The 27,573-nt window shown below is 40.2% G+C and overlaps 1 protein-coding gene across 2 annotated transcripts in view; it reads left to right on the top strand.

Moving 5' to 3' along the window:
• Window positions 1–27,573, top strand: part of FRMD4B (FERM domain containing 4B) — a 169,132-nt gene that overhangs the window by 76,362 nt on the left and 65,197 nt on the right. For both annotated transcript variants that reach the window (XM_029918214.1, XM_029918215.1), the window contains exons 6-7: window positions 23,644–23,700; window positions 24,499–24,521. In XM_029918214.1, coding sequence (XP_029774074.1) covers window positions 23,644–23,700; window positions 24,499–24,521 — 80 coding nt within the window. The remainder of the gene's footprint in view (window positions 1–23,643; window positions 23,701–24,498; window positions 24,522–27,573) is intronic.

Raw genomic sequence — 27,573 nt, 5'->3', positions numbered from 1 at the left:
TTCTTCTCCATCTTATGAATGTCCATTCTTGAAATTTCCTTTCTAAATGAGACTGTGTTGTCACTTGTCAAAGGATTTAGAACTTTTACAAAATATAATATTCTAAGGCACTATATGACCTATGAATATTATTGCAATAATTTTTTTAAATTGAGTTGTAAGAATTTAGAGTTGAATATTTTCTAAGTTATATACAGATGGCTACTGAGAAGCAATTCCAAGAGATATTATAGGAGCCAGATATTAAATGATAACAGGACCAGGTAACTATGTGGTAAAGCAGCTTTTAAGTTATTTCTTAAGACATGCTAATTTAAGAATATTGCCCATAAGGCATAGCATCTGAATCATGGACACAAGAGTAAATAAGTTTTATGAGAACATAGTCTCAGCTATAGAACACATGTAGGTGGATGACTGATTGGTGAAAGTCAGTCACTGACATGGTAAAAGCTGTTCATTCGGGGCAGTGCTGGATAGGAGAGTGAATGGAGCTTCCTTCCGCACGATGCTGATGTGTTCAGACCCTCTAACCACCCCCTACGAATACTTCTTCCTCCCTGCCAGATACTGTCCCCTTGTATTACCTCCTTTCCAATGAGGACAGAAACATACAGGAGCGAAAAGAGAGCCCTTTTGGTAAATATTGACAACGCCACAATATCTTAGTTGCCTGCTTGGTTAGCAAGAAATATGACTTGTGATGAAGTTTCATACAGTTGCTGAGCTCTGCATTGCTATGTAAATACGGATTTTATCTTTTAAAAACTCACCTCTGTGAGTATGTTTGAAACAATGGGTGGTTCCCAAAGCTTTTGTAAATACCATTGCCCACACGGCACAGCAAAGAAGCCATCGGTAGCTTTGTGTTAAAAGAAATATTGAGCTTTATTTTTGAGTTTGAGTATCCCGGGAGAACCTGAAAAAAAGGATAGATATTTTTCACTTTTGTTGACCCCAAAGCAAATCCCCATGTACACAGTGTGGCACAAATTGGGAATTCAGTGAATTGTTGTTGACCAACTCAATAAATGAATCGATGTTGTTGATGATGAATGCTTGTTTCCAAGAAGTCAAACAAAACAGCATGTCTGTTGTATAATTTGACTAATATTAACTATATAAGTTTATATATATTTAGTGAGAAATTAGGCACCTAAAATCCTAAAAAATTTGTTTTCCAGGTATTACTGAAAAATACTTAGCAATTCTATGGTACCTCTAAATACAATTTTCAGCGAAGAATGAGTAAGAATGATTCTAAAGGGAGAAAATCTAATGTACAGTCTGATATTTTATTTTAAAAAGTCAAAAGCCTTTTCTCTCGTCATTGTAGATATCAATTAAGTGTCAATAATAATCTTACAGAAAACCAGTTCTGGTCGACATCAGTTATTAAGCCTTTGGCATATAAGCCAAAGTCAACCATGGCTAGAACTGAGTATGTAAGAGAATATTTATTTAGCAATTATTTATTGGATGCCTGCTACCTACCAGCATTGTTTGAGGCTGTTTATAACAGGAAATGCTCTGAGGATTTCTTCTTTTTTCTCCCTTTTTTTTTAAATCCCAAACTAGGGACGCCTACGTGGCTCAGTCGCTGAGCCTCCGACTTCGGCTCAGGTCCTGATCTCACGTTCGTGGGTCCGAGCCCCACATCGGGCCCTTTGCTGACAGCTCAGAGCCTGGAGCCTACTTCCAATTCTGTGTCTCCCTCTCTCTCTCTGTCCCTCCCCCTCTCATGCTCCGTCTCTCTCTGTCTCAAAAATAAATAAAAACATTAAAAATAAAAAAATAAAATCCCAAATTAAGCATCAATGAAAATGAAATTTTACTCTGAAAAAAAAATGTCCATGTTAGCAAGTTAGGACAATAACTTAGCTTAATGTTTGCCTGTCCTTATGGAGCCATTCAATTGATTAGGTATTTCTGTTTTCTGTCTGGCATGACCTGCTATAATTTGCAACAGGAGAAAATACATTAAAAATCATGCTGTTGTGTTTTGACAATGAAATGTAATTCTAAAGAAAAGCTCAGGGCTAGGCTACCTCTGAAACACACCAGCTGTGGGATCTTTGCATTGCTGAGCCTTTTTTTCGCATTTCAAAATGATCTGGTGAGATTGGGGCAGCGTTTCTCACTGTGACCTTTGACTGCTTTTATCAGATTTACAACAAACGCTCATTTTTAATGAACAAACTCTTGCCTCCTTGCCCCTCTCCCAACTACAGAATCAGAATTGAGGAGGGAGCTGGAAATTAGCCTTTTCAACAAGGTTCTCTGGAGATTCTCCTGAGAACTTTAGCTGAAGAACCACTGGGTCTTCTGTGTGTGAAACATGCAGAATGGTTAAATATGGGTTGAAACTGGCTTTGAGAGATATCAATCGAAGTCCAGAGAGGACTCTAGAAAGATGTCTTTTCATTTTTCCTCTTGTTTCCTGGCAGTTAAAACAGAAAAAAGTATTTCACCCTAAGAACAGGAGAGCAGAGGGGCACCTGGGTGGCTCAGTCAGTTAGGCATCCGACTTCAGCTCAGGTCATGGTCTCACGATTCATGTGTTCGAGCGCCGTGTCGGGTTCTGTGCTGACAGCTAGCTCAGAGCCTGGAGCCTGCTTTGGATTCTGTGTCTCCCTGTCTCTCTGACCCTCCCTACCTCGTGCTGGGGATAAATAAATAAATACAAATTTTCTAAAACATAAAAAAAAGAAGAACAGGAGAGCAGAGGAAGGGATGAAATTGCTCTCCAGGTCTGAGACTACTTGGAAGGAAGGAAATGTCTGCAGAGCCTTTTCTCTACATTTTTGTGTGTCAGTACCATCCTGAAGGGTACACACTTCACTGCATTTGATTCCCACTATAGAGCCCATGAAGAAGAATACGTGTGATCCTCTTTTAGACATAAAAGAACAGCAGCACAGACAGGGAAAGTAGTTTGCTTATTGTCACAGAGCTAGTAGGTGGGCAGAGTGTCCTTGGAAAGTTATACCAGCAAGAGACCCTGGCCCACCTGTCATTTGTCTGGGACTTTCTTTGGTCATCGCTCCAGAGAAATACAAATGTCCTCGGTAAGTCAGAACTCAGGGGCTGTTACAGAGCAGGCAGGTCATAGCCACTAACGAGTACTGAATATATAGATGCTTACTCTGTATATTCCTCCCTTTACTTCTCACTTCAAAACTTCTCTAGGTCCTGTTGTTGTCTCCCCGTTTTACAAGTGGAAATACTGAGATAGAGAGGTTGTATAACACACACAAGGTCACATAGCTAATAAGTGGAGGAGCCAAGATTCATCACAAGCAGTATAATGCCAGAGTCTGTGACTTTAACGACTACACCTACTGCTTCCAGATCGGGGGTGGGGGGCTCGTCTGTCCTCTCCCGTGGGGGAGGTGTATTCATGTCATCTGGAGTGTAAGCTCTCTCTTTCCCTTATTCGAGACTTTGTTGTACCTGCTCATGCTCTTAGCCCGGGGTGGTAACAGGTGCCTCTGAACACTAGGAACCACAAGGCTCCACAGGTTGGGCTGGGGGACACCACACTCCTATTCCTTCCGAACTGCACAAGCACTCATGTAGGAACAGAACCTCTCAGAAGATTACAAACGGCCCGTGTGGGTCAAGTGTTCCCCAGGAGAGCGCTGTTGTCTGAGTTGTTGGTCAGGTGAGGGCTCTTGAACCTGTTTGGCTTCCTCGGTGAGAATGCAGAGGGGCACACCTTGCCTTTGCAAAACAACCGCCTGTGCCAGGTGGTGGTGATGTGGAAATGCCGAAACTGATACTGGGGAAGGCTGGAAGCCCGTGGTGTGTAGGCAGTGGCCCACCTTGGACACCCTGTTGCCCGCTGGAGAAGGCTCAATGCACGAAACAGGACTGTGGGCTTGGCCCCGGTTGTCATTTGCGGAGGCCTCCTTGACCATATCCAACTTCAGTATTCAATTAACATTTGTCACCACCACCCCCTTTTTCAAATAAGTGATTTGAAGACATGCTTGGAATATTCAAATAGTATTGGCCACCTTGTCTCTTTTGTTGTGTATAAAGGTTTTATAATAAAGAAAAGGCAGGAAAAGGCAATGCAAGGGGGGTTTAGGAAGTGCTCTGTGGTCGAGATCATGCCCTAGGGTGGGGAGGAGGAGGAGGAGGGCAGCTTGACATCACAGAGAGCTCCCCAAGCAGAAGGCATTGATCTGTTTCATTCATTAGCTCATTTAATGCTGATGACAACCAGTACTATTTATTATTGCTTTAACAAATGAAGAAATGGAAATATAACCAAGTTAGATAATTTGGCCATGGTTAAATAGGCCGTTAGTAGTGGAGTAATCACTAGGCACTGTGGCTCCAGAAACCATAGTATTTATCATTCAGTCAGTCAGTCAGTCAGTAAAAATTTATTGCGTTCCTATTAAGGGCCATTCTTTCTGATGAGTGCTGCATTATTATGCAGGGACCAGTATTTTTCCATGGCCCATCCTAAATCTTAAGGATTCTTTCCTTTGTATGTTTGTATGTAGATGCGTGCTGTGTTTATTTTAAAAGCTATATATATGATGCTACTTTCAAGGACGCAATCTTTCTGAAAGGTCGCCGGGACTTTGGAAGGACTGAGCACACCCAGAATCCATTGATGCTTCTTGTTACTCCCTTATAATAATATGAAAAGCAATGTCACACATTTCCTAGCTCTGCAATAAGGAATCTCACAAACAGAATTGGGATTTTTTTTTAAGCCTTATTTGGAGGCTGATGAAACAAATTTTGTTGTGCTAACTTTAGATATATGATGTATCTTTCTCTTAGGCTTTTCCTGTATTGAGAGGTTTTTGGTTTTGAAAGGTATTTTATTAATGTTTTATTTATTTTTGAGAAAGACAGAGAGAGATAGAGTGCTAGCAGGGGAGGGGCAGAGAGAGGGAGACAGAATCTGAAGCAGGCTTCAGGCTCTGAGGTGTACACAGAGCCCAATGCAGGGTTCAAACTCACCAATTGCGAGATCATGACCTGAGCTGAAGTCGGACACTTAACTGACTGAGTCACCCAGGTGCCCCCAGAATTGGGATTTTGTAATCACACACACACATACTATAGTTTAAATCTACAGCTGAATAATCTCTCTCATGATCATAAACTACTTTCTTACCAAAAGGATTTTAAGAAACTTTGAGTATTAGACCACTTTCTTGGAAATTCACCTCATGCATCGAACATGTTCAAGACTTCAGGAAGTTCTGCAGTATGCAAACGTGTGATTTTGATTAGCCCAATATTGTCCAAACCTACTTGCATTGAATTTTTCTTTCAAGCTATATTTATTAACCGACTACAGATTACACTTGTGACGTTGCCGGTGTGAATGTATACTATGCCATTAAATAATAAAGCAAAAAGTGACAACTGTAAGCCTCCTGGATATTAGCCTACCTTAGATCTGACCACAGATAAAAACTAAAAACCTGATCTATTCCGATTCTTTTTTTTTTTTGAGAGAGAGAGAGAGAGAGAGAGAGAGAGACAGCATGAGCAGGGGAGAGTCAGAGAGAGGGAGACACAGAATCTGAAGACAGGGTCCAGGCTCGGAGCTAGCTGTCAGCACAGAGCCTGATGCGGGGCTTGAACCCACAAACCGTGAGATCATGACCTGAACCGAAGTCGGACGCCAACTGAGCCACCCAGGCGCCCCTATTCTGATTCTTTAAATGAAACATCTTCAGAGTCAGTCAAGAGATGTTGACCTGGGTACTAAGCCAGTCAGGATTTCCTCTGCTCCAGGCTGAGCAGGAGTAGATACCATACCAAAAAGAAGGAGAAATTGCTTCAGTAATGCCTCAATAGATTTCACTATGCTCCCTTTTCTTTGCTAATAAACTCTCATCTCTTTGTACCTTGAATAAATGTAGAAATACAAATGAGCCAAGCATTAGTAATCCTATTAAAAATTAGAGTTATTGTAAGACTATCCAATCACATTTATTCTTATCCTCCCTCTTACCCCATTTCTTGACTGAGACTTTACTAGATGTGCCCTTTCATTAGTAGACTTGGTGAGAGTCTCAGCCTAACATCCCTGAAACACACTTACCACACTTAGAGTGATAGAGCATATTGCATAATGGTCTCGGAATCTTAATGCTGTTTGCATTTCAGCATGTGAACCTGGAGGCTCCGAAGCTCTCTTAAAAGCCCACGTGGCTTTCGAGGGCAGTCTGGCCGTGACCATTGAAAGTAAGAACACATCGGGGAGCCTGGGAGCTCAGTGGATTAAGTATCCAACTCTTGATCTCACCTCAGGTCATGATTTCAGTTTTGTGAGTTCAAGCCCCACACTGGGCTCTGGGCTGACAGTGTGGAGCCTGCCTGGGAGTCTCTCTCTTCTTTCTCTCTCTCTGCCTCTCCCCAACTCTATCAAAATAAATAACATTAAAAAAATTTTGTTTTTAAAGTAAGAACATATCTTTTCACCCAGCTGTCCATCAACTTTAGGAATTATCCCGTGGAAGATGTTACTGAAATATGAAAAGATAAATATAAAAAGATCTTAGATAACTGTTTCTAATAGTAGGAAACTGGAAACTGCCTAAATACACTTTAATGAGGATTAACTAAGGACAAATCATTCACGTGACTGGGTACTGTGTAGCCATCAAAGAGTAGACTAGTCCTGCTCCACCAATGTGGAAATGTGCCAAAACTATATTGTCACATTTTTTAAAAAATCAAGTTGCAGAACCGTAAATATAGTGTGACTATAGTTAACTTTATTATTTAATTTTATGTATATTAATTGTACCCATAAGAAAAAAAAGAAAAAAGTCAGACATAGCCTAAATTTCTGTTATCTCTGGGAGACAGATTATGGAACTTTTACCTTCTAAGTAATGCTTTTATAATTTTTTTAATGTTTTATTTACTTTTGAGAGAGAGAGAGAGACAGTGTAAGCAGAGGATGGTCAGAGGAAGAAGGAGACACAGAATCTGAAGACAGGCTCCAGGTTCTGAACTAGCTGTCAGCACAGAGCCTGATGTGGGGCTCGAACCCATGAACCCTGAGATCATGACCTGAGCAGAAGCTGGACACTCGACCGACTGAGCCATCCAGGAGCTCCTAATTTTTTTAACAAGGAGGTTGGGAGCACCTGGGTGGCTCAGTCAGTGGATCATCCGACTTCGGCTCAGATTATGAGCTAATGGTTTGTTAGTTCGAGCCCCATATCAGGCTTGCTGCTGTCAGCACGGAGCCTGCTTGGGATCCTCTGTCCCTTTATCTCTGCCCCTCCCCTGCTTGTGCTCTCTCAAAAATAAGTAAACATTCCCAAAGAAACAAAAACAAAAAACAAAATAAAACAAAAAGCTTGAATGATTTTAAATCAGAAAAATAAAGACAAAAACAAAGTGTCCACTGGACTTTACCTCTTTAAAGCTGGGTGAAGAGAATAAAGACATTTTGCTCATCACTTTTCTTCTGTTAGAAAAACACTTCATGAGCACCTTTCTCACTGGGCAAAGCTAATGGAAGTTGAAAATTCCTAATTGCTTTATCTGGAAAAGCAAAAGGTCTACTCTTAAACAGGCAGAGTGGGGTTTTTTTCCCACATGTAAAAGTAACACTTGTCAACTGTAGAAAAATTTAGAAAATGCAGAAAAATGCAAAGAAGTTAGGTTGATTCATAATCCCAATCCTAGGGCATTAACTGTATTGTTTTGTCATCTTTTGAGCATGCCTTTTTCTTGGTTGAGGTCAGTTGCTGACTACATTTTACATTTTGTTGAACTTTAAACCTTTTATGTATGTTTAGGCTTTAATCCACTTTTCTTCCTCTATTCTGTATGTTCTTATGTCTGGAGATTCAGAGTGGGGAAGGAGTGCCGAGATGCTTGGCAATGACACATTTTTATTTCATTAAATACAAATTCATACATTGAGGATGAGACCAAGTTTCCTGTATGTCAGAATCTCTAGGACCTACATCTTGGATAAAAGTTTGTGAAATGGATGGAAATTTTTAAAAAGTGAAAAAAACATATAGCATTGTCTGTCAGCTATACTTCAATAAACAAGAAAAAAATGTGTAGCTAAAAAAAAAGTGTGTTAAATGGATGAAAAAGCGAATGAGTAAAGAAAGAACAAATGGGTAGCAGGGTTGAGGCATTTTAGAAAGTACAGTCAGCAAGCCTTAGTGCCCCCTCAGTCTTAGCTGGCCCCTCTGCCTACAGAGGCTGCGGTGCAATGCCTACATCCGGGCAGGGTTTCGACTCAACAACAGTCTCGGCTCAACGACATGGGCTTGGCTCCTACCTGGACGTGGTACTTCCACTTTTAAGCCTCTGTTTTCTCAACTGTGAAAGTGAGGGCAGTAATTGTTCCTGCCTCAATGCATGAGTTAATACAGGCACAATGTCACACTGTGTTGCCATTGATAGTTTTGCTAGTACTTCTGCTGCTCTTCTGTACTGGCCCCTTATGCAAGGACGCACAAGACCTGGCTTCTGACTGGAGCCTCACTCACCCTATGGTCAAACTGAAAGAGCTCCTCATTCCCTGACTCTCTCAGCCTTTTTCAAACTTCTGTGCCTTTTTTCTAGACGTAGCCTGCTGCCTGCCTTTCTCCCTCCCTTCATGTCCTGCTGGCAAATTCCTACTCATCCTTCAGAAATCAGCTCCTGTCCCGGCCCCTTAAGCAAGTCTTTCCTCCCCTTGTGCACCCCCACCTGCGTGTCTTACAGCAGTCAGTTCTTCCAACTCCAAAACATCCTTTAATGACTCCTCCTAACTCACCTCCTATTGTGTTGAGTTGTTTGTCCTGGATCTGCCACCAGCAACCAGACTATGTCCTCTATCCTCGGGACCGGCTCAGCTCTTATTCATGTTTATGGCCCAACCACTGGCACAGAGGCTCCCCCCGCCCAGAAAATATTGGTCAAGTGAGCCAAATAAATGGAGTTTACACCAGCAACTCAATGGATCAGTTTTTCAAAGTGGGTTTGTGAAAAGATCCAGTTAAATTGAAAATCAGTTCTGAGTAACAACCATAAAATTAGACTTTTTCAGCTTTCAATCTTATTTTGTTTTCAGTACTTCAGATGGAGCTACTGTTCCCTAATTCAATTTTCCAGAGTTGATATTGCACTTGTAACCTTGAAATTTAATATACTGAACTTATTGGAATACAATTTGGGCATCACGTGATCAGATTTTTAACGCACAGGGGTCTCCGCATATGCACTGTAACCTTTGTTGCTCTGTTCACTATAAATCTCTTTTGGAAACATTTAGGAGAACCATAGTAAAATTAGCTACAAGGAGAGGTGAACATGCTTCTCTGCTCTTCTATCCAAACGTCTTCTCTTGCAATTCCAAGGAAATAAGTCACCGACTCTTGATCACCTCTGGGACAGAGGAATCTTGAGAGGATGGGCAGAGAGAATCCAGTTCATTCTAAAACCTCACGTTATCTGAGTCTTCCGGCATTTTCTCCCACCTATCCATGCAGCAATACTACCTTGGATATTATGGAGTTTTCTTTTTTCCTTCTTACTAGAGCCACAGCATAGAGGCGACGAAAAAGGAGGGATGGGAGAAACACTGGCGAAATGAATCTTCCCCAAAGTTAATAAATGATCTCCTGAATCATCAAAACATGGCTGTTTTTTGAGAGATATTCCCCTACAACCTAGAAAGACATTTTGATAATTCAGTACTGTTCCAGCTGCCTGTTCACGGCAAAGAGACTTTTTTTAAGTACACATTCGTAGAAAGACTGTTACTATCCCTGTTTATAAGAGAGAGGAATGGTCTCAGTTCCATTTAACTAACAGAACATGAAGCATATGCCTCTGAAACCAATCCATTACTTCAGCATCTCATTCATGGTTCTTGTCCCAGAATTACTACATATAGTTCAACAAACAACAGTTTGAGTAGTCACCAACAACTACAATATATTTAGTATATCTGTTAACCTGGAAGCTTCAGCATTTGGGATTGTGTGTGTGTGTGTGTGTGTGTGTGTGTGTGTGTGTTTACACATGCACACATGTGTGTGTGTGTTTTAATCCTCAAGGTCTTTTCCAGATGCTGCAATAATTTAAAGGATCAGTAACAGAAATTGGATTTTGCAGGCTTTAAGATCTGTCTACACAGAGGTGAGCGTGCCTTCTTATTATAACCAGCCATCAGTATTTACCAAGTGAAGTCACTAAACCTCAGAGTTGGTTTGAACACTAGCCAGTCCATGAGGAACAAAGAAATCTAATATCCTATTTTAAAGGGCTATTGCGAGTTTTATAATAAAAATTTCACCTTTGTTTCATGTGGTTTGCCCTCTATTTTCCTAACAATGAGATAATGTACATCTTAAGCCATGAACATTCAGATGTATACTACCTTGTCCATTTGTGAGAATCAAAGTTTTCATAATAAGAGCTTATAACACATGGCAATTTTAATCCTCAGGGCTTAATGCTCTATCTATCATTTGCCGATATCACCTCCCTGAGATGGTAGATGAAAAAATTGAGGCCCACGGAAGTAAAAGAACCCCATGCCAGAGTAAATAACAAGGAGAATGCCCTCCAGGTGGCACTGGCCAGAGTAAATTTACAAAGTGGATTTTTTGTTCACAGATAGGATATATCACCAGCACAAGTAGGCACTCAAATGTTTGTTGAATACATTGAGAAGAGCTACTAAAAAGGCAATTGAAAGGCCTGTATTTCATAGTGGTACCATTTAGCATGAATTATCTTGAAACTTTTAAACTCAGTATTCAGACTTCTGTTGAAACATGATCTCAGAAATGGGCTATAGGAAGAGCATTACAGCTAAATTTGGTTCGAAAAAGTCATAAAAATAGTGTGAGAAGTTTTTGGACAGGGGAGGAGGAGGTAGATGGTCCATTCAGCTGAGAATACAATGTATTAAAATGTAGGAATCAATGAAAACACTCTGTGAGATGTTTTCTCAATTTATTCTAGGAATAAAATTTCTTTATATGTGTCCTGCTTTTGAAAATGCTTAGGTTGACATTCTTGAAGACCCACATCTTGGATTTCAAAAGGAATATGGCAAAGAAACTTTTCAAAACAAGTGTATTCATCCCAGACCTCTCTGAGTCCATCTGTCTACCTGTCTATCTGTCATCTCTTTTTTTAACCCATACTAGAGCCAGATGTATTTGGCCCCCTTGCAGTGTCACACATGCTTGGGAGGCCTTAGGAGGAGGTTTGAAGGGCTATCTTTTTATTTTTTAAATAGACGAAACTGAACAGAAGACTCTCATTTCATAATTAAATAGGCCTAATATCGATGTTTTGCAATACGGATTCACTAGGAAATACACTGAGATACCACTTCCGGTAAACCTCTTGAATCGGCCGCAAATTGTAACACATGTAATATGTACTGTAAGAGTGCCATTTAGTCCTCAGCTAAAGTCAGTATTTCACGGCTGTTGGACACCAACCAAGATGGTTCGCTCCTTAGTGAGACTGTCTGAAGTTTGGCCCAATGCATGACATGGGGAAAAGGGGGGAATGAGAAGAGAGGGTCCCGATTGTCTCTCTTTGAGTCACGGCTCCACCATTCACAGGTTGGGTGGCCTTGAGCCACAGCCTTTGCTTCCTTCTTCACCTTCAGTCTCTCCACATTACCTCCTCCTAGGGTTGTCGTGACGATTCAGTGAAGTATCTTGATATTTGTTAGCCTCTTGGAACAGATAATTAGCACTTCAGTGTTTCTTGTTTTTGTTGTTGTGATTGATAGTATTATTCCAAAATTTTGTTACAATGTTCTCATTTATAAAGTGCTTAAGCATAAAAAAAACACAACTATGGCATAGAAGGAGAATGTTGGTGAAAATATTTTAAATGTGGTGGGATCTGTTGGAAAAAAATAATAAATAGTAATAAATAATAACTAACCTAATCGGATAGAAGCACACTATAGTCCAGAAAATAAAAGTATCATTGTACATTTACTCATGCAAAAAAAAAAGTCTACATAGGCTACTAACTTTAGCAGAAAGGTATTTATTTACGAAAAGGCTTCTTTGTTAAAAGGCTTAATTTTAACATCGTGACCATAACTTTCTCCTGATTCATCTTTCCTTCTCTATCATCCTTGATTTCCTTATTAGCACCTTGCTTTTTTTTTTGGTTAAATATGACTAGTTTTTCATCTGAATAGTCTACTGGTACACATTCAAACTATAATCATAAATTGGTACCAGAGTGCATTTAAGCAATTAGAATGCTGTAATTAAATTCTGCTGTGTATGTAATCCTATAATGCATAAGAGTAAGTACAGAAGCACAGAGCTTGGTTCTGAGTGTTTATTTAATGATGGTTATTCATCTGTTCTCCAGTTGTCTCCCTTCATATTTATCAGATGTGGGTGCCTTGGAACCTCCAAACTCATTAGCAGAGCCTGACCTATTTAAGCTCCCTGCCTTTCTTGCATCGCGTAACAATTTGGCTGTAAATCACCACGCCTAATTTTTAGGGCAGTGTCCTAAACATTCACTCCCTTGGTTTGAGACTGCGTTGGTGCAAGCAGTCTCCTTATAAAAAGGAATCAGGTATTGCAGAATGGTAGAGCTAGTCTCTCATACTTCACATGTGACTGTCTCATTCTTCCTGGGCTTAAAAAGAGTACAGAAAGCAGAGTCTCATGATCTCAGAATGGGGGGCGGGCAGGGGGGTAGGGGAAGGGGGATAAAAATGAGAATTGAGAGTAGGAAGACTCATACCCCTGATGGTATTTTTGGCAGCATTATCTGGTAGAACATTGTCATTGAAAGGTTTAGGACTTTTTTTTTTTTTAGTATAGATTAATTCATTTAAAATATTTCTGAATGCCCACTTTGGTAGGCACTGTACAGTTGCTGGGTGTACAACTAAACAAACAGATCTCTGCCTCTGTAGAGTATGTGCTTCATGCAATTAATACCATATTTCACATATTGTGTATATCTAATATCCAGCTCCCATTCAATTTTTTCTAATTGTCTCAGAAATGTTCTTTACATCTTTTGGGGTTTTTTGCATTCTGATCCAGGGTCACACATTGCATTTAGTCATGAGACTGTAGTCTCCATAATTGGGAACATGTGGCCAGTCTTTCTTTGGCTTTTCTTACACCGGTACTGTTGAAGTGTAGGCCAGTTGCCTGGCACAATGTCTCTCCATTTGTGATATACAGATTCTTCTAATTTGGTGGTTCTAAACATGGATCATATTGGTCATGGCTCCGAGTCATCTAGGAACATGGTGAAATGTAGAGACCCACACCCTGTCCTATTTCAGCCTATCTTACGTCAGTGGGCCTGAGTCTCTTTATTCTTTGTCAGCTCCCCAGGCAATTCTGCTACCCACCAAAATTTGAGAGCCACTACTGTAACATACTTTCCCTGTGCCAGGAATACCAAGTAGGTGATGCATGTTCTCAGCGTATCTCACAAGGAGGCTTGCAATGTCAGTATACTTTGTTTTTGATTAAGGTAGTATCTGCTAGTTTTCTCTTCCCCTTTGTAATTTGTCTGGAGTTGACACTTGGTAGCTGTTTGAGCATTCTGTTTCCCAGTAGTCTTTGACCCAATAGACTTGACCTCCGGCGGTGATCTTGCCTAAGTCAGTTCGTACTTTGGTGATTGTAAATGGTGATTCTCTAATTCTTTCACCTTTGACATTTCCTAGTAAGCATTCATCTGCAAAGAATAATTTTTTCTTCTCCTCTGTCTCCAGCTGTTAATAATATTTTTCATACAATTATGGATTCCTTTTTATTCAATGTATTATCATCTATTCTGCCATTCATTTTGATGATCAAAATGCTCCTATTGCTATAGCCTTGGCATTAGCCATTTTTCCTTTCTGTGGAGAAACGGTATTTAGAAATCAAGACCTGGCTGGGGCACCTGGGTGGCTCAGTTGGTTAAGCATCTGGCTTCAGCTCAGGTCATGATCTCACGGTTCATGAGTTCAAGTCCCACATGGGGCTCTCTGCTGTCAGCTCAGAGCCCACTTCAGATCCTCTGTCTCCCTCTCTCTCTCTGCTCCTCCGCTGCTTACATGCATTCTCTCTCTCTCTCTCTCTCAAAAATAAGGAAAATTAAAAAAAAAAATCAAAATCTGGTTTCTATTTAAACTAGTTGGAACTTCATCCCAAGGGGGGAAAATGTGCCTTCTGTACACCTAAAAATAAAATGCATTGCATGAACTATACCTGGGCTGATCCTTGAGAAAGTGCGGTCTACCTAGTTTCCCTTCTTTCTCATTTCCATATCCATATATTCCTTTGATTGTCCTCCCACAAATGAACACTACTTCACATGCTGCAAAACTTTCTCTCTCTGTGCTCCTATCTTCATTGTGATCAAGTTTCTGAGAAGCGGGATGCCCAAATAATTTGGTCATAATGCTTATGTCTTTGAAACTGTGGTACACGCCCACAAAAACACCTGTGCTTGTTTGTTTTCTTTGTAATGCTTTTTTCCTTTTAAATTATTTTTAAGTGTTTTATTTATTTATTTTGAGAGAAAGAGAGAGTGAGAACATGAGCAGCGAAGGGGCAAAGAGAGGGAGACAGAATCCCAAACAGGCTCTGCACCCTCAACACGGAGCCCAGTGTGGGTCCTGAACTCATGAACCATGAGATCATGATATGAGCTAAAATCAAGAGTCAGATGCTCAACCAAATGAGCCATCCCAGGTGCCCCTTTCAAAGCATTTTTATATCTTTTTTTTCTTTTGTCCTCAAACTCCATGAAACATGTAAGACAGGTGTTAGTATTTTCGTTTTGCATTTCTAGAAAGCGAGGCCAGAAGAGCAAAAGGCTTCTTAATGTCTAACACCACATTGTGTTTAGTGTTTTAAGTTTGCATATCTAGTCTCTGACACCTAGTCCTTACTTTACGGTTTCCAAAGCTGGTGAAGCTTGGGCTATGTTCCCATGGTTCTGAATCTCACTCTAGCTGAAAATCAAGTCAAATCAACTGTATAGTGAATCAAGAAACACAAGAAGCTTTTTCTTTAAAAAAAATTTTTAATGTTTATTTATTTTTGAGAGAGAGACGGAGACAGAGTGTGAGCAGGGGAGGAGCAAAGAGAGAGGGAAACACAGAATCCAAAGCAGGCTCCGGGCTCTGAGCTGTCAGCACAGAGCCTGATGTGGGGTTCAAACCCACAAACCATGAGATCATGACCTTGGCCAAAGTTGGATGCTTAACCCGCTGAGCCACCCAGGCTCCCTGAAGCATTCTGTTTTTTAAAAAGGAAAGGTAAAAATACTCCCATCAACTTTTTACTTTACTGCTCTCTTAGTTGATATCCTACAAATATTATTGAGCAGCTGCTCTGTGCCAGGCAGTTTTCTAAGTCCTGGAGATACAGCCAGGACCAAATAGATAAAACTCCATGCCCTTAAGGATCTTAGCTATGAGCCAGGATAATAGTGGGTGGGAAGAAAAACAATTAAAGATATAGATAGGGTGTGTAATGTATTAGAAATGTGCAAATAGAATCACCAAATACAGTTGTACAAAGTGCTCACTGCTCAACTCTGTGCCCAAAGTTGCCATGAGATTGTGGATCTAAGCAACTAAAGATGGAACTGCCACTAAGATGAGAGGCTTATGGGAAGATCGGGATTTCCGTTTGTTTCTCAGCTGGATATAGAAGAATTAATAATATACATATAGAAAAGTGTATGTAAGTGTGCTTTCACAAATTGAACACCTCTGTGCAACTAGCATCACTATCAAGTAAACAGAATATTACTGCGAGCTGAGAAGCCCCTCCTATGTTCTCTTCCAGTCATTAATGCCCCCACTTCCATGACTTTTAATAGCATTTATTGTTTGGGCTGACTTTCTATTTTATATAACTGCAGTCATACAATATGCTCTTTGATGTTTGGCCTCATTTGCTCAAATTATGTTTTTGTTTGAGATTCATTCATATTGTAGTTCAGGCTAGCTTCACCTTCCCTGGAGAATTGTAGCCCATAGTGTGACTGTACCACAGCACATCTGCTCACTGATGGGCGTTTGGGTGGCTTGCAGTGTTTCATTATTGCAAATAGCGCTGCCATGAAGATCCCAGTGCCTGTGGTTTAGTGGATTTATGTGAGTATGTCCGTTAAGTGTATACCTAGGAGCAGAATTCCTGGGCCATAGTGTATATCTGTGTTAAGATTTGGTAGACGTTGGAGCTCCTGTGTGGCTCAGTCAGTTAAGCATCCAACTCTTGATTTCTGCTCAGGTCATGATCTCATGGTTTCTGAGTTCAAGCCCTGTGTCAGGCTCTACGCTGACAGGGCAGAGCCTGCTTGGGATTTTCTCTGTCTTTCTCTTTGTCTTTCTCCCTCCCTCCCTACCTCCCTCCCTCTCTGCCCTTCCTCTGCTTCCTCCTCTCTCTTCCAGTATAAATAAATAAGCATTAAAAAAAGAGAGAAAAGATGTTGGTCTAGAACTTAAAGAAAAGAGAGAAAAGATGTTGGTCTAGAACTTAAAACCCACCAACAGTGTATAAGAGGGTGTGTTAAATAGAATGTCTGCTTCATGCAGTGAAATCAGAGATACCAAGTAGTGTACCAAAATAGCATTTGAAAACAATTTCACTATGTGCCTACAAAGTGAAAATAAATAAGCTAAAACTTGTTGGCTTTGGTGAAGAAATTTAATGGTACTCAAATACGCTAATAATAATAATCCTACATGATGGTAACCAGGTAAATAATATAATGGGAAAAAATAGCCCATTTTTAGAGGAAAATATAAAATCCCAAGTAGTGGGGCACCTGGCTGGCTCAGCTGGGAAAGCCTGCAACTCTTGGTCTCAGGGTTTGAGTTCAAGCCCCATGCTGGGCATGGAGCCTATTTAAATAATAAATAAAAATAAAAAACTTTAAACAATAAATTTAAAAATACTGAGTATTAACCCTAAAATTGAATGTGTGTGATCTTTATGCATATCATAAAACCTGATGATCACTATAAAGCCATTTCAATAGAGACATACATGGTTCCAAAGAGGAAGGCAAATTATTATATATATTTTTCAAATTGACAAGACTTATTAAAAAGTTTTTTTCAAATAAGTGAAAGAGAATGTTAAAGATTATTATGGAAAATTAAAACACTTAGATATTGAGATGTATTATAATAGGACATCGATTAAATGTTACAGAAGTACACAAAAATTGAACAGTTTCCCAGAACAAAGTAGATTACTGTAGATATAATAATATGTAACTGTAATAAGCAACATGGTGCATAGTGCAGAGAGAATAACAATGAGAGGGTCTTTTTGGCTAGGCTTTATGAAAATGCTTTATATTTGTCCTTCATAAATACTCTAAACAACCCATTACATTCAGTATTGTCATTCCCCATTTTGTAGATGAGGAACTGAGTTTCAGAAAAATAACTTACTCAGGACTCCAAAGATTCCTCCAATGAGGGTGACAGGGCCCAGTTTCGTCTGACTTCTTAGGCCAGGAGAACAGATTGAAGAATACAATTTATACCCAGTAGACGAAACAAAGGGTTAACATTGGTAGCTCAAACAAAATGTATGTTCTGAAATAGGTAAGTGAACCAAGGGTCATTTCACACTTAGGCAATAGCAGATAATATGCAATTGCAAGAGAGATATTCAAATTGATTAGTAATCAAAAAAGTTGCAAAGGACAACAATTTTGCAGTATTGTTTTATACATTCCTAATTAGCAAAAATAATTTTATTTATTTGGTGTGGCTTGTAAAACTATACACATTTCCCTAAGATGGAAAACTTCGTGAGAATGTTTCATATCTTGATCTGGGTGATGGTTACGTGCGTGTATACATGTGTTGGAGTTCATCGGGCTGTGTGCTATGAGTTGTGCTTGTTACTGTATGTACCTCAATAAAAAAGAAAAAAAGCACATTACAAGATGGTAGGTGATGAAATCAGGGTTCCTGTGAGAAAATAAAGGTAGAAATAATTAGATACTACCAAGGTTAAGGCTGGTATAAAACATGTAGCATGGTTAGTATAAAGCATTTAACCCACAAATTTGAAAACTCAACTTCTCTTAAGAACCACAGCAAAGAAAGAGATGACCATTTGCATAACTCACAGTGCTCATTAAGGTAAAAACAAAGCAGCTGTTCAGAGGAGCACACTCACGACTGGTCCTAAACGTTAGAAACTTCTCCCAGGGCTCCTCATGAAGGACTGGTATGTGATGTAGTTAACAATGTCCTCAACAACACACCCAGAGTTATTAAAATACTGCAGTTCTGAGGGTTGCTTCTTAAATTGTTTCTCAATAGAAGCTGGTGGAGTAATGCCAAAACACAGTTACAAAAAAGCACTTTTACCTTAAGACAAAACTTATGGTTCAGTTTTTTAAGTTTCGAATGGTTCTACGTCAGTCCAGACACCGCTGAAGACTCTAGACCAGTGGTTCTCAACTGGGGACCTTTGCCACCCAGGGGACATTTGGAAGTGTTTAGAGACATTTTTGGTTGTCACAACAGCTTGGGGGAGGTTGCTGCTGGAGGCACTGCCTAATACTCTACCATGCACAGGACAGCCCCCACAAAGACAACAATGAGCTTAAAATATCAATTATGCCAAGGTTGCAAAGCTCTGGTCTCGAGGAAGAAGTGGAAAATGTTTCATTGAGACCATCTTTCAGAAACATTACTTCTCACAACTAGCTTGGACAAAAAAGGACAAATTACTTGGTTCATTTACAAGCAGAAAATAGAGTGCAGTTGTGGTAGTTATGGCCTGGTCTTCTAAGGGCACGGTAATCCCTAGAAGACAGGAACTAGCACGGAGAAGTATGCTTTTATGGTCCAGCAAGAACTGCCTTGTAAGACAGTCAGTAGGTAAGTGTTGAATGTTGATGTGCACCACCCATGCCCTCCCCCACCAACCAGACTGATAGTATGAAACCACTGAGTCCATAGCTCTGGAATTCTCTGATCTGGCAGGTTCCTCCTCCATGGAGATGTGTCCACAGAAGGAATTAAGCAGTCTCCAGGGAGCTATATCCATTCACTCCCTTGTGCACTTATCACATCTATTTTTTACACTCTGTTTGCTGGCTTAGTGGTAAACCAGCGTCAGAGCCTCTGAGCATCCAGGTCACCTTTCTTGCTAATTTTTGAGTTTTAACCAGACTTTGAAGTCTGACTTGGCTGAGCAGTGGATGCAGTTGACTGCCAGTGTCGGGAAGTCCCTTTCTCTCCATCTGTGGGCACTGATTCCCTCTGGTTCACATCTTCCTAACTGTGTCTTGAGACACAGCAAGAGAGAGCTTTCTCTCCTTAGCTCTAATTTGGAAAATCCCTGGGAGTGGCTTTGGACCAGCTTCCGTCACTTGTCCACAGAAAGATGATTGTGTTTGCGTGCACGCCAGTAGGGAAAGAAGCAGTTTTGAGAAGATTGGGATATTGGGATAGTCTGTCCAGAAAAAGGGATGAGTACTAGGCAGCCAAGACAAATAGATATCCAGCCCTCAGGGAAATTATGTCCATTTTTATAAACTTCCTATTTGAAAATAATTTCAAACTTACAGAAGAGTTCCAAAAATTGCACAAAAATGCCAGTATGTCCATCATATCAAATTCACCTGTTGTCAACATTTTGCCACATTTACTCTCTCTCCCCCTGCCCCCATACATGTCATTTTTTATGAACCAGTTAAGAGTAAGTTACGCTCTTTATCCTTAAATAATTCATTGTATATTTCCTTAGATCGAAGCCATCCTTTATATAACCCTATTACAATGATCACATTTAGAACATTTAACAATTGAATTTGTACTGTTGCCTACTGTACCCTCCAATTGTCCCAATGGTGCCCTTTGTAACAACTTTTCCTCTTGATACAGGATGACACATTGTATTTAATTGTTATGACTGCCTCGTCTCCTTTCCTTTGAAACAGTTCTTCAGCCTTTCTTTGGCATTCATCCTAGTGACATTTTTGAAGACTATGGGCCAGATATTTTATAGAGTGTCCCTCAATTTGAGTTTGTTTCATGCCTCCTCGTGATTAGATCTAGCGATGTATTTTTGGCAGGAATACTACCCAGTGGTTCCAGCTAGTACCTGCTATAAGAACCAATTCTCACATCCTATGATGTCCTCCTTATTTGTTGGTATTCTTCAAGCTACTTTTTTAAATAGACTTAACCCTAAAATAGCTAGATTATTAGTAATATACTTAGAAACAAGCTGGCTTCCCCCAACAGTTTGTCAAATAGTTTCAGATCCTAAATATTTGTGAGCAAGTGATTCATGCCCATTGTTGTTGTGCAGAAGTTTCCATGAAGTATTACATCGATACAGATGAGTCTTCACAAGGAATTTTCCCATTCTATTATGACTGTTTATGGTTAATGATAACTTACCACCCACCAACAGTGGAGGTGGCATTCTGAGTCATTTTTCAGTCTTACCTGATTACAGTTTTTACCAGAAGCATACCTTTAGAAGATTCCTGGTGAGAGCTTACATCGGAGTCTGAAAGCTAACTAGTGCATGATGGGATCGAAAGAGCACTAGACGGGAAGCCGGGAGTCACTATCTGCTGTGGAGTTGGGTAGTACGCTTCATGTCCCTGATTCTCAGTGTCATCATCTTTAAAATAATAGGAATCATATATTCACTAAATGCCTTTTCAAGTTCTAAAACTTTGTTTTATTTTCTTCTACTCGTGGATCAAAACCTATAGTTCACCTCAGTAGCAAGATGTCTTGGTCAACTGAGCCAACAAGCCAAGGACAAAAATAAGATGTCCAACAGGGAGCCTGAACCTAGTGACCTGGAGACTGGATCCATAAGCCAGTTAAATTAGCCATGAGGGCAGAGCACCAAGACTTGATACTGTTTCATATTACCCTTGTGCATTCAGCCACATCATCTGACTTAACTTCTCTGCTCCTCTTTGTTTATCCCTGACAGTCATGGAAACCTACTGAAGGATCCTGTTACTTATCTCTTTGAGGAGATCCCTCTCTCCAGTGTTAGCTTGCCCAGTACCTATGAGGTTACCTCTGTTACCATGGTTATAAGTAAAAGAACTCTTCCGTCCCCTGGCAGACGGCAATTTCTGAAGAGCATTTGTACTTTATGCATGAAATTCTGGAGTTTTCTAGAAGTCTTAATTAAATTTCACTTTATGAAATTGCAAAGGACCAGGCAAATAGTATCAGTTTTGCTTGGTCTATTGTTTGGTGAGCTCCATGCCTAAGTCAAGTAGCCTTGGCAATCAGTATTAGAACTCAAAATACGTTGCCTTGTATTTCCAGAATAGTGGTTAAAAGGAAGGTGAGGTAGGGGCTGAAGTATATAAAAGAATGTAAGGCTTGGCCAAACGATGTATTCTCCTGTCTCCCAGGAACAAGATTTTGGTAAGCCCCACCCTTGCCCACCCTTCGTCACCCTCCCCCACCAGAATTGTGTTGGGGCAACTTGTATAGGTGGAAAAAAGTCCGTAGGTGAGTTGCATGTGTGCCTCCCCACTCTTCTGGAGCTGCCTGAGCCTGGTACTTCTCATGCTTCAGCTCCTCATTTGATCATTTTTAATATTTCATGACACATCTAAGGTAGAGAATTCTTTGGCAGTGTTCTTAAGAATTTCTGTCTGAGGCCTTTTTATCTGCTGAACTTCCGTTTGCGAAATTGAAAAGTTGGTGTCTAAAATATTGTTTGGATGACTCACCTAAGGTTCTGATGAGGCAAAGGCGGTCATGGGGGGCCAGAGGAGTGGGTAACAGTTTTCAATATATTTTATTTAGCTTTTGTTATTTTTAATGTTGGAAATAATCCAATTTTTTTCTCTTTTGTAAGATTTTAAGACAAACTGGACTGTAAATTCAGGCATGATTTCAAACTCAAAGATGTTTTTGAGTGTGTTTCCTCCCTCCCCCATTACTCTTTCCCTTTGCATGAGGTTTTTTTTTTCCTTTGAACATAAGGAATTTAACCTTTCTAAAACTGAATCTCGATCAACACTCAGCTCACCTGTTGGATTAACTGCTTCATCATTTTTCACCAGATTAAAAGACCACTGTCTCTCTGGCCTGAAAGACAGAGGGCAATTGATCCTTACAATCAACCTGGCTTTTCTTTGATTTGTAATCTGTTTCTAGAGATTATAAGCAAGCTTTGAATTCCAAGGCTCTGGATCTGTCAGCTTTTAAAGAAAAAACCTTGAAGCAGATCATTTCCTCAGGTTTCAGAAGGGAAACCTTAGATGTTACAGGATGAATATAATTTGTGTTCATTTTGTAATATCAGGAAAACACAGATAATTATCATAGCCGGCATTGTAATGCCCTACAGTTTTTGTTTTTTATTTTATGGCTTTTAGAAGAATGATTATTATTTGTTTTTGTTTTTCTTTTTGTTTTTTGAGAGCCCCAATCAAATCACTTAGAAACCTGAGAGAAAAGGATAATCCTTTCAGAAATCCTCAGTGAGCTAACTGCTTTTGTAAGCCTACCTAGAGTGCGTTTACTTTAAAACTACTTTTACTCACCATGGATACTGTTGGTTTAACTAGAAAAACTCTCCAGCCTAAATTCGACAGGTAGAAGGGAGAAATAATGAGTTCAAGGGGATCTCTAGGCTCCTGAGTTCTATGATCTCAAACAATATGCACTTTCAAGTACTAATTATAGAATATTTAAGGTTGTTTGGAATTGTTTTAGTGTGTGTTAATGCTCACAAGCTAGCATATCACAGATTTTTTTTAAAAAATAAAAATGCTTCTCTACCACTAATTGACTCAGTGTTGCAATATATTACATGATGCAGTAATGGTATTAATGTATATGGTCACATATTATTTATTAACAAAATAAATGAAGGCATATATGAGTATTATTGATAAAGGCAATATTCCCTCCACACACACTAATCATCTCTATCAGGCTACTGAAAAAGCATTCCTGTTTTCCAAAGTCCAGAATTCCTATTTTTTGGAGGGGAGGAGGGATCTTAAAAGATGAAAAAATAAAATAATGGGTAAAATGATAAATTAGAGTCATCAAACTTCAATATAAAGGAACAGAAGTTTAGTCTTCAAGTATTTGCTGTAACTGATTCTCAAGGCTTTACATTTTATCTCTAACTGTATACATATTAATTCAACAATGTGTCATTGTTACAGCAGAGAATTTGTATTTCTAGTAATAGTTGTATTGTGGATATGCCAAAATAACCATGCGGTGACACAGAGAAAGAAGAAAGACCTCAGAACACCAAACAAATCTAAGAAAATCTTCAGAGCTTAAGAATGAATTTATAGAGATAAAAATTATTCATTGAGAAGTTGTCTGAATTTTCAGCCTCAGAGTCATTGGTGTTTTTTCCAGATAACTGCTCTCTGAAACACACACACACACACACACACACACACGCACACGCACACGCACACACACACACACACACACACTCTGGCTTCCCCTGAACACTGGATGCGTCCCTCCACGCCCCCCTCCCTTTGCCCTGCAATGGTACGATCTGCGTTTGATTGTAAATTGGAGGTGCCAAGCTGTGACAGCTTCCCCAGCTCCACAGCCATTTGCTACAACCTAGAGCAGCCCATGTTCAGTGATGCTTTTCTTTTTCCCAACAGGGGCAAATCGAAGCGGACAGCGAAACCATCTTCAAGTTAGCGGCGCTTGTGTTGCAGGTAAGAATCGACGCACTGCCCCTTGCCCGCGCCTTTTTTGTTTGTTGTATTTTGTGACCTGCCTGCAACTCCGAAACTTTCGCCTGGGCCACTGGGCTGATAGAGTTTTACGCCAGCTGGTTGTTTGCCAGTAAAAAACGTGAGCCACGGTTTTCGGTTTAAGCGTCACTTGCACGGGCTATAGTGTGATACTGTGGGTCGCAAAGGAAAATGAAATTTAGAGTCCCCTGAGGGAAAAGAATGAAGACGGGGCTTCTGGAACAGAGCCCTGAGTTCCTTGGATTTGGGAAACAGCAATTGTTACAACAGCTATAATTTTCATTTAAATTGAGTAACTTTTGCATACATTTTCTGGAGGCTAAGTGAAAGAGCCCCTTAATTCTTAAAGGCACTAGTGGCTGAAAAATCAAACGCATTCCATGCTTGTTTAAAAAGAGAAAACAAATAGCAGGCTTTGATTTACCTACATCCTGGTTTAAAAGGACTGTGTCCAGACTAAAAAGTGTACTGCTTGGATAGACAAACATGTATCACGTGATCTTAGAAACCTGAAAGAAGACCTAGTCATCTGTGCTTTTTCAGCTATATCCGTCTGTCTCTTTTGTTAAGAATAAGAAATATTTCACGGATACTAATGTTTTCCCACCAGTGCCACATTCTCCGTGGCTGCAGTTTCCTCGTGTACATTCTTCAAAACAAAACTCAGGCAGGAAGAGGGAAACAGGACCCAGAGTGAAATTCATTCACTTAATTAACATAAATACATTTTGATCATCTTTTTTGTGTGTTTTCTTTCAGGAAGCCAAAGGGGATTATACCAGGTACTGATTCCTTTTCTGATATTACTATGCAAAATAGCCCTAGCTGAACCGTGCTGAATGCTGTTGCTTTAAATAACAATGGATGCAAACTCAAAAGAAAGTCGGGTCTCAGGGTTGGAGACTGAGATCTCTTCCCTCTTCAAATAGGGACCTATTCTTTCTGGGAATGAATCCAGCAATGAAGCTTTCTTACACATTTTCAAGCCAGAGGGACAGTGAATTGTAAACAGAAGCCCTCCAAAGTTGGATTTTCTGTTATCTGTTAGAGAGATGCAGAAGTCCGCAAAACGCTTTGGTAGGCTGTGCTGACTTTTTTAAACTTCTAATAATCCTGTGTTGGAAGAGTTAAAACATATGCACAAAAAGATAAACTCTATCAGCTGCTTAGTTAAGGGATTAATAGGGGCTTTCTTTTTGCAGCTGCCCTGATCGGGCCTCACCCTTCATACACTTGACCTAACAGTTGGATTGTCCCCACTGCTGCCACCGGGACACTTACTGGTTCTAACTGCCTAACTGGCCACCTCATCAGAGTGTTTATATTTGAATTCATGTTCTACCTGCTCCTTTCTGTCCTTTTCATGCAGTCATTGTAGTTGGAGAAGTGGAAACGGTTAAAGGCGGAGGAAGGGCCTCCAATTAGGAACAGCCCACAGGCCAATGACCCATTGAAAGCCTCACCTCTACCACGTTAATGTTCCACTCCTGGCAAACTTTACCCGTAGATTATTTACAGATCACCTAGTACTCATTCCCAGCCAAGGTTTTGAATAGTGTGGTCCTTAAGGGACTGCTTCTTAAATAATGCCTTCCAAGCTTGGAAAACTTCCAGTCACAGAGTACTATCACCTCAGAAACTCCAAATCTGCCTTGTTCAGTTTGGAAAAATGACTGAAGAGTCCACTTAACACGTCATGACCCGTTCGTCACCTTCATTAGCTTTGTTTCACGCTGTGTGTGTGTGTGTGTGTGTGTGTGTGTGTGCGTATGCAAGTTAGGAAAAATACTTTGAAAGAATCAGGAAAACCTATAAATGCCATTTTTTTTAATTAAAAGGAAATATTGGGATATGAGGAGGATAAATTAGTTTCTAGATCCTTGACATGATACTGCTGGGGTCTCCGCGCTTAGCTTTTTTGGAGGAGCCCTATTCCCTAGGAGGATCAGATATGCAAGGAATGCCATCATGTTGGGGGGTGAGTCTGAAGTTGATTTATAAATGAGGGCTTTAGGGCCAAAAGCTCACTCTGCAGTCTGTGAACCGCTAACCCTTCCTTCCCCATTTTCTGCCTGCCAGGCATGTGATGGACACTCTCTGAGCCTCATTCCCTCATCTGGAGGATGGTGCCTGCCCCCTAGATTAGCAGTTGTAGATTGGGAGAGCAAATGTATTGCCCAGGGCAGTTTCTGGCATGTAGCAAGCTGTCTGTACACTTTGGCTATTATTATCAATTATTCTAGTGTTGTTATTGGCTTCCTCATTAGCATCATCCTGTCCTGTCTCTTGGCAACCTCAGAAGAGACTTTGGGAACTAAGGTGGCTCTGAAGAAGCTGAATTAAGGGAAAGAACCCAAGAGACAGGTTGACATCACAAACTTTCCTTAGGGAAGATCTCTTGCCTATGACTCAAAGTCCTTTGGTAGTTAGTCCAGACCTTTTAGCCCTAAGACTTCAAGGTTAGTGAGTTAGTCTCACCAAGCCCAAACCCGCCCTCCTTTTTAACTTTGCTTTGTGCCTGATGTTTTCTGTAGTGATCACTAGGCTGATGAAATGGAGGACACTGTTCTGAAATTGTCTAGCCCACACTGAGTCATAGAAGGAACGGGAGACCGGGCATCAAGAAACTAGCAGCATGACCCTAAGTGAGCCATTTGTCCTTTCCTGGGCCTTTGTTTCCTCATCTGTAAATTGGAATAAATGAAAATAGGGTCTTGGTAGGATGGTTTTGAGGAGATGAATGATGTGGAACAACTTTGTAAGTTACAGATTGTTTTGCAAGCAAGCACTTGTTATTGCTGATGAGGGTAAAGGAAAGAATAAGGAACTGTGAACTGCTTTCATTGGGTTTACCATGAGGCAGAACTGTGATTCTCTGCTGCCACCAACCCCTCCCTGTGATGTGGGCACTTCCTCCTATGAGTGGAGAGGATATATTTCTCCTCCAAAGTCTTTTTATAAAACTAATTTAAGACAATCAGGCAAAATGAAATATCGCAGGATGATGTTGCATGTTGGTTAAAGTAAAGACATAGAACCAGACAGCCTTCCTCAGTTGCCAGGTCTGCTGCTGACTCCCTGTGTAATGTTGAGCAGGTTATTTGAATTGCCAATGCCTCAACTTCCTCATCTGTAAAATAGAACCTATATATTTTTTATTAAAAAAATTTTTTTAATGTTTTTTATTTATTTTTGAGACAGAGAGAGAGACAGAGCATGAGGGGAGGGGGAGGGAGCAGAGAGAGAGGGAGACAGAATCAGAAGCAGGCTCCAGGGTCTGAACTGTCAGCACAGAGCCCAACATGGGGCTTGAACCCACGAACGTGAGATCATGACCTGAGCTGAAGTCAGAGGCTTAACCAACTGAGCCACCCCGGCGCCCCAAAATAGAACTTATATTAATAGTATCCACCCTGTAGCATTGCTATGAGCATTAAATGAATTAATATTTGCAAAGTGCTTCAAATAGTTCCTGCAGTCCCCATTGTATTATTTCATCATACTATTCTCCCTCCCCCATCCTTTCAAATATGAATTGCTTGGCATATAAATTATGCTGTACTGAACATCTTTGTGAAGTTGGGATGTGACTATCTGTGATTATTTTCTTACATGATACTTCTTAGGTCGAAACAGGCAGAGGGATGTTCCTTAAAAGGGCGGAGTACAAAGTGCCAAAATGGATTTTACACATTCTTGATACCTAAATTAAAATTTTATAAAGTTTATAGCCTTATCCAAAAGCATCTACTGATTGCCTAAAATGTATGAGCCCCAGTGTAGGCACTGAGGACACAGAGATAGATAGGCTAGGGCATCTCATTCCAGGGAACT

Source organism: Suricata suricatta, chromosome 12, assembly GCF_006229205.1.
Source record: "Suricata suricatta isolate VVHF042 chromosome 12, meerkat_22Aug2017_6uvM2_HiC, whole genome shotgun sequence".
NCBI classification, from domain to species: domain Eukaryota; kingdom Metazoa; phylum Chordata; class Mammalia; order Carnivora; family Herpestidae; genus Suricata; species Suricata suricatta.
Note: the sequence above shows the minus strand (reverse complement) of the source record. Positions and strands in the feature narration are given on the sequence as shown.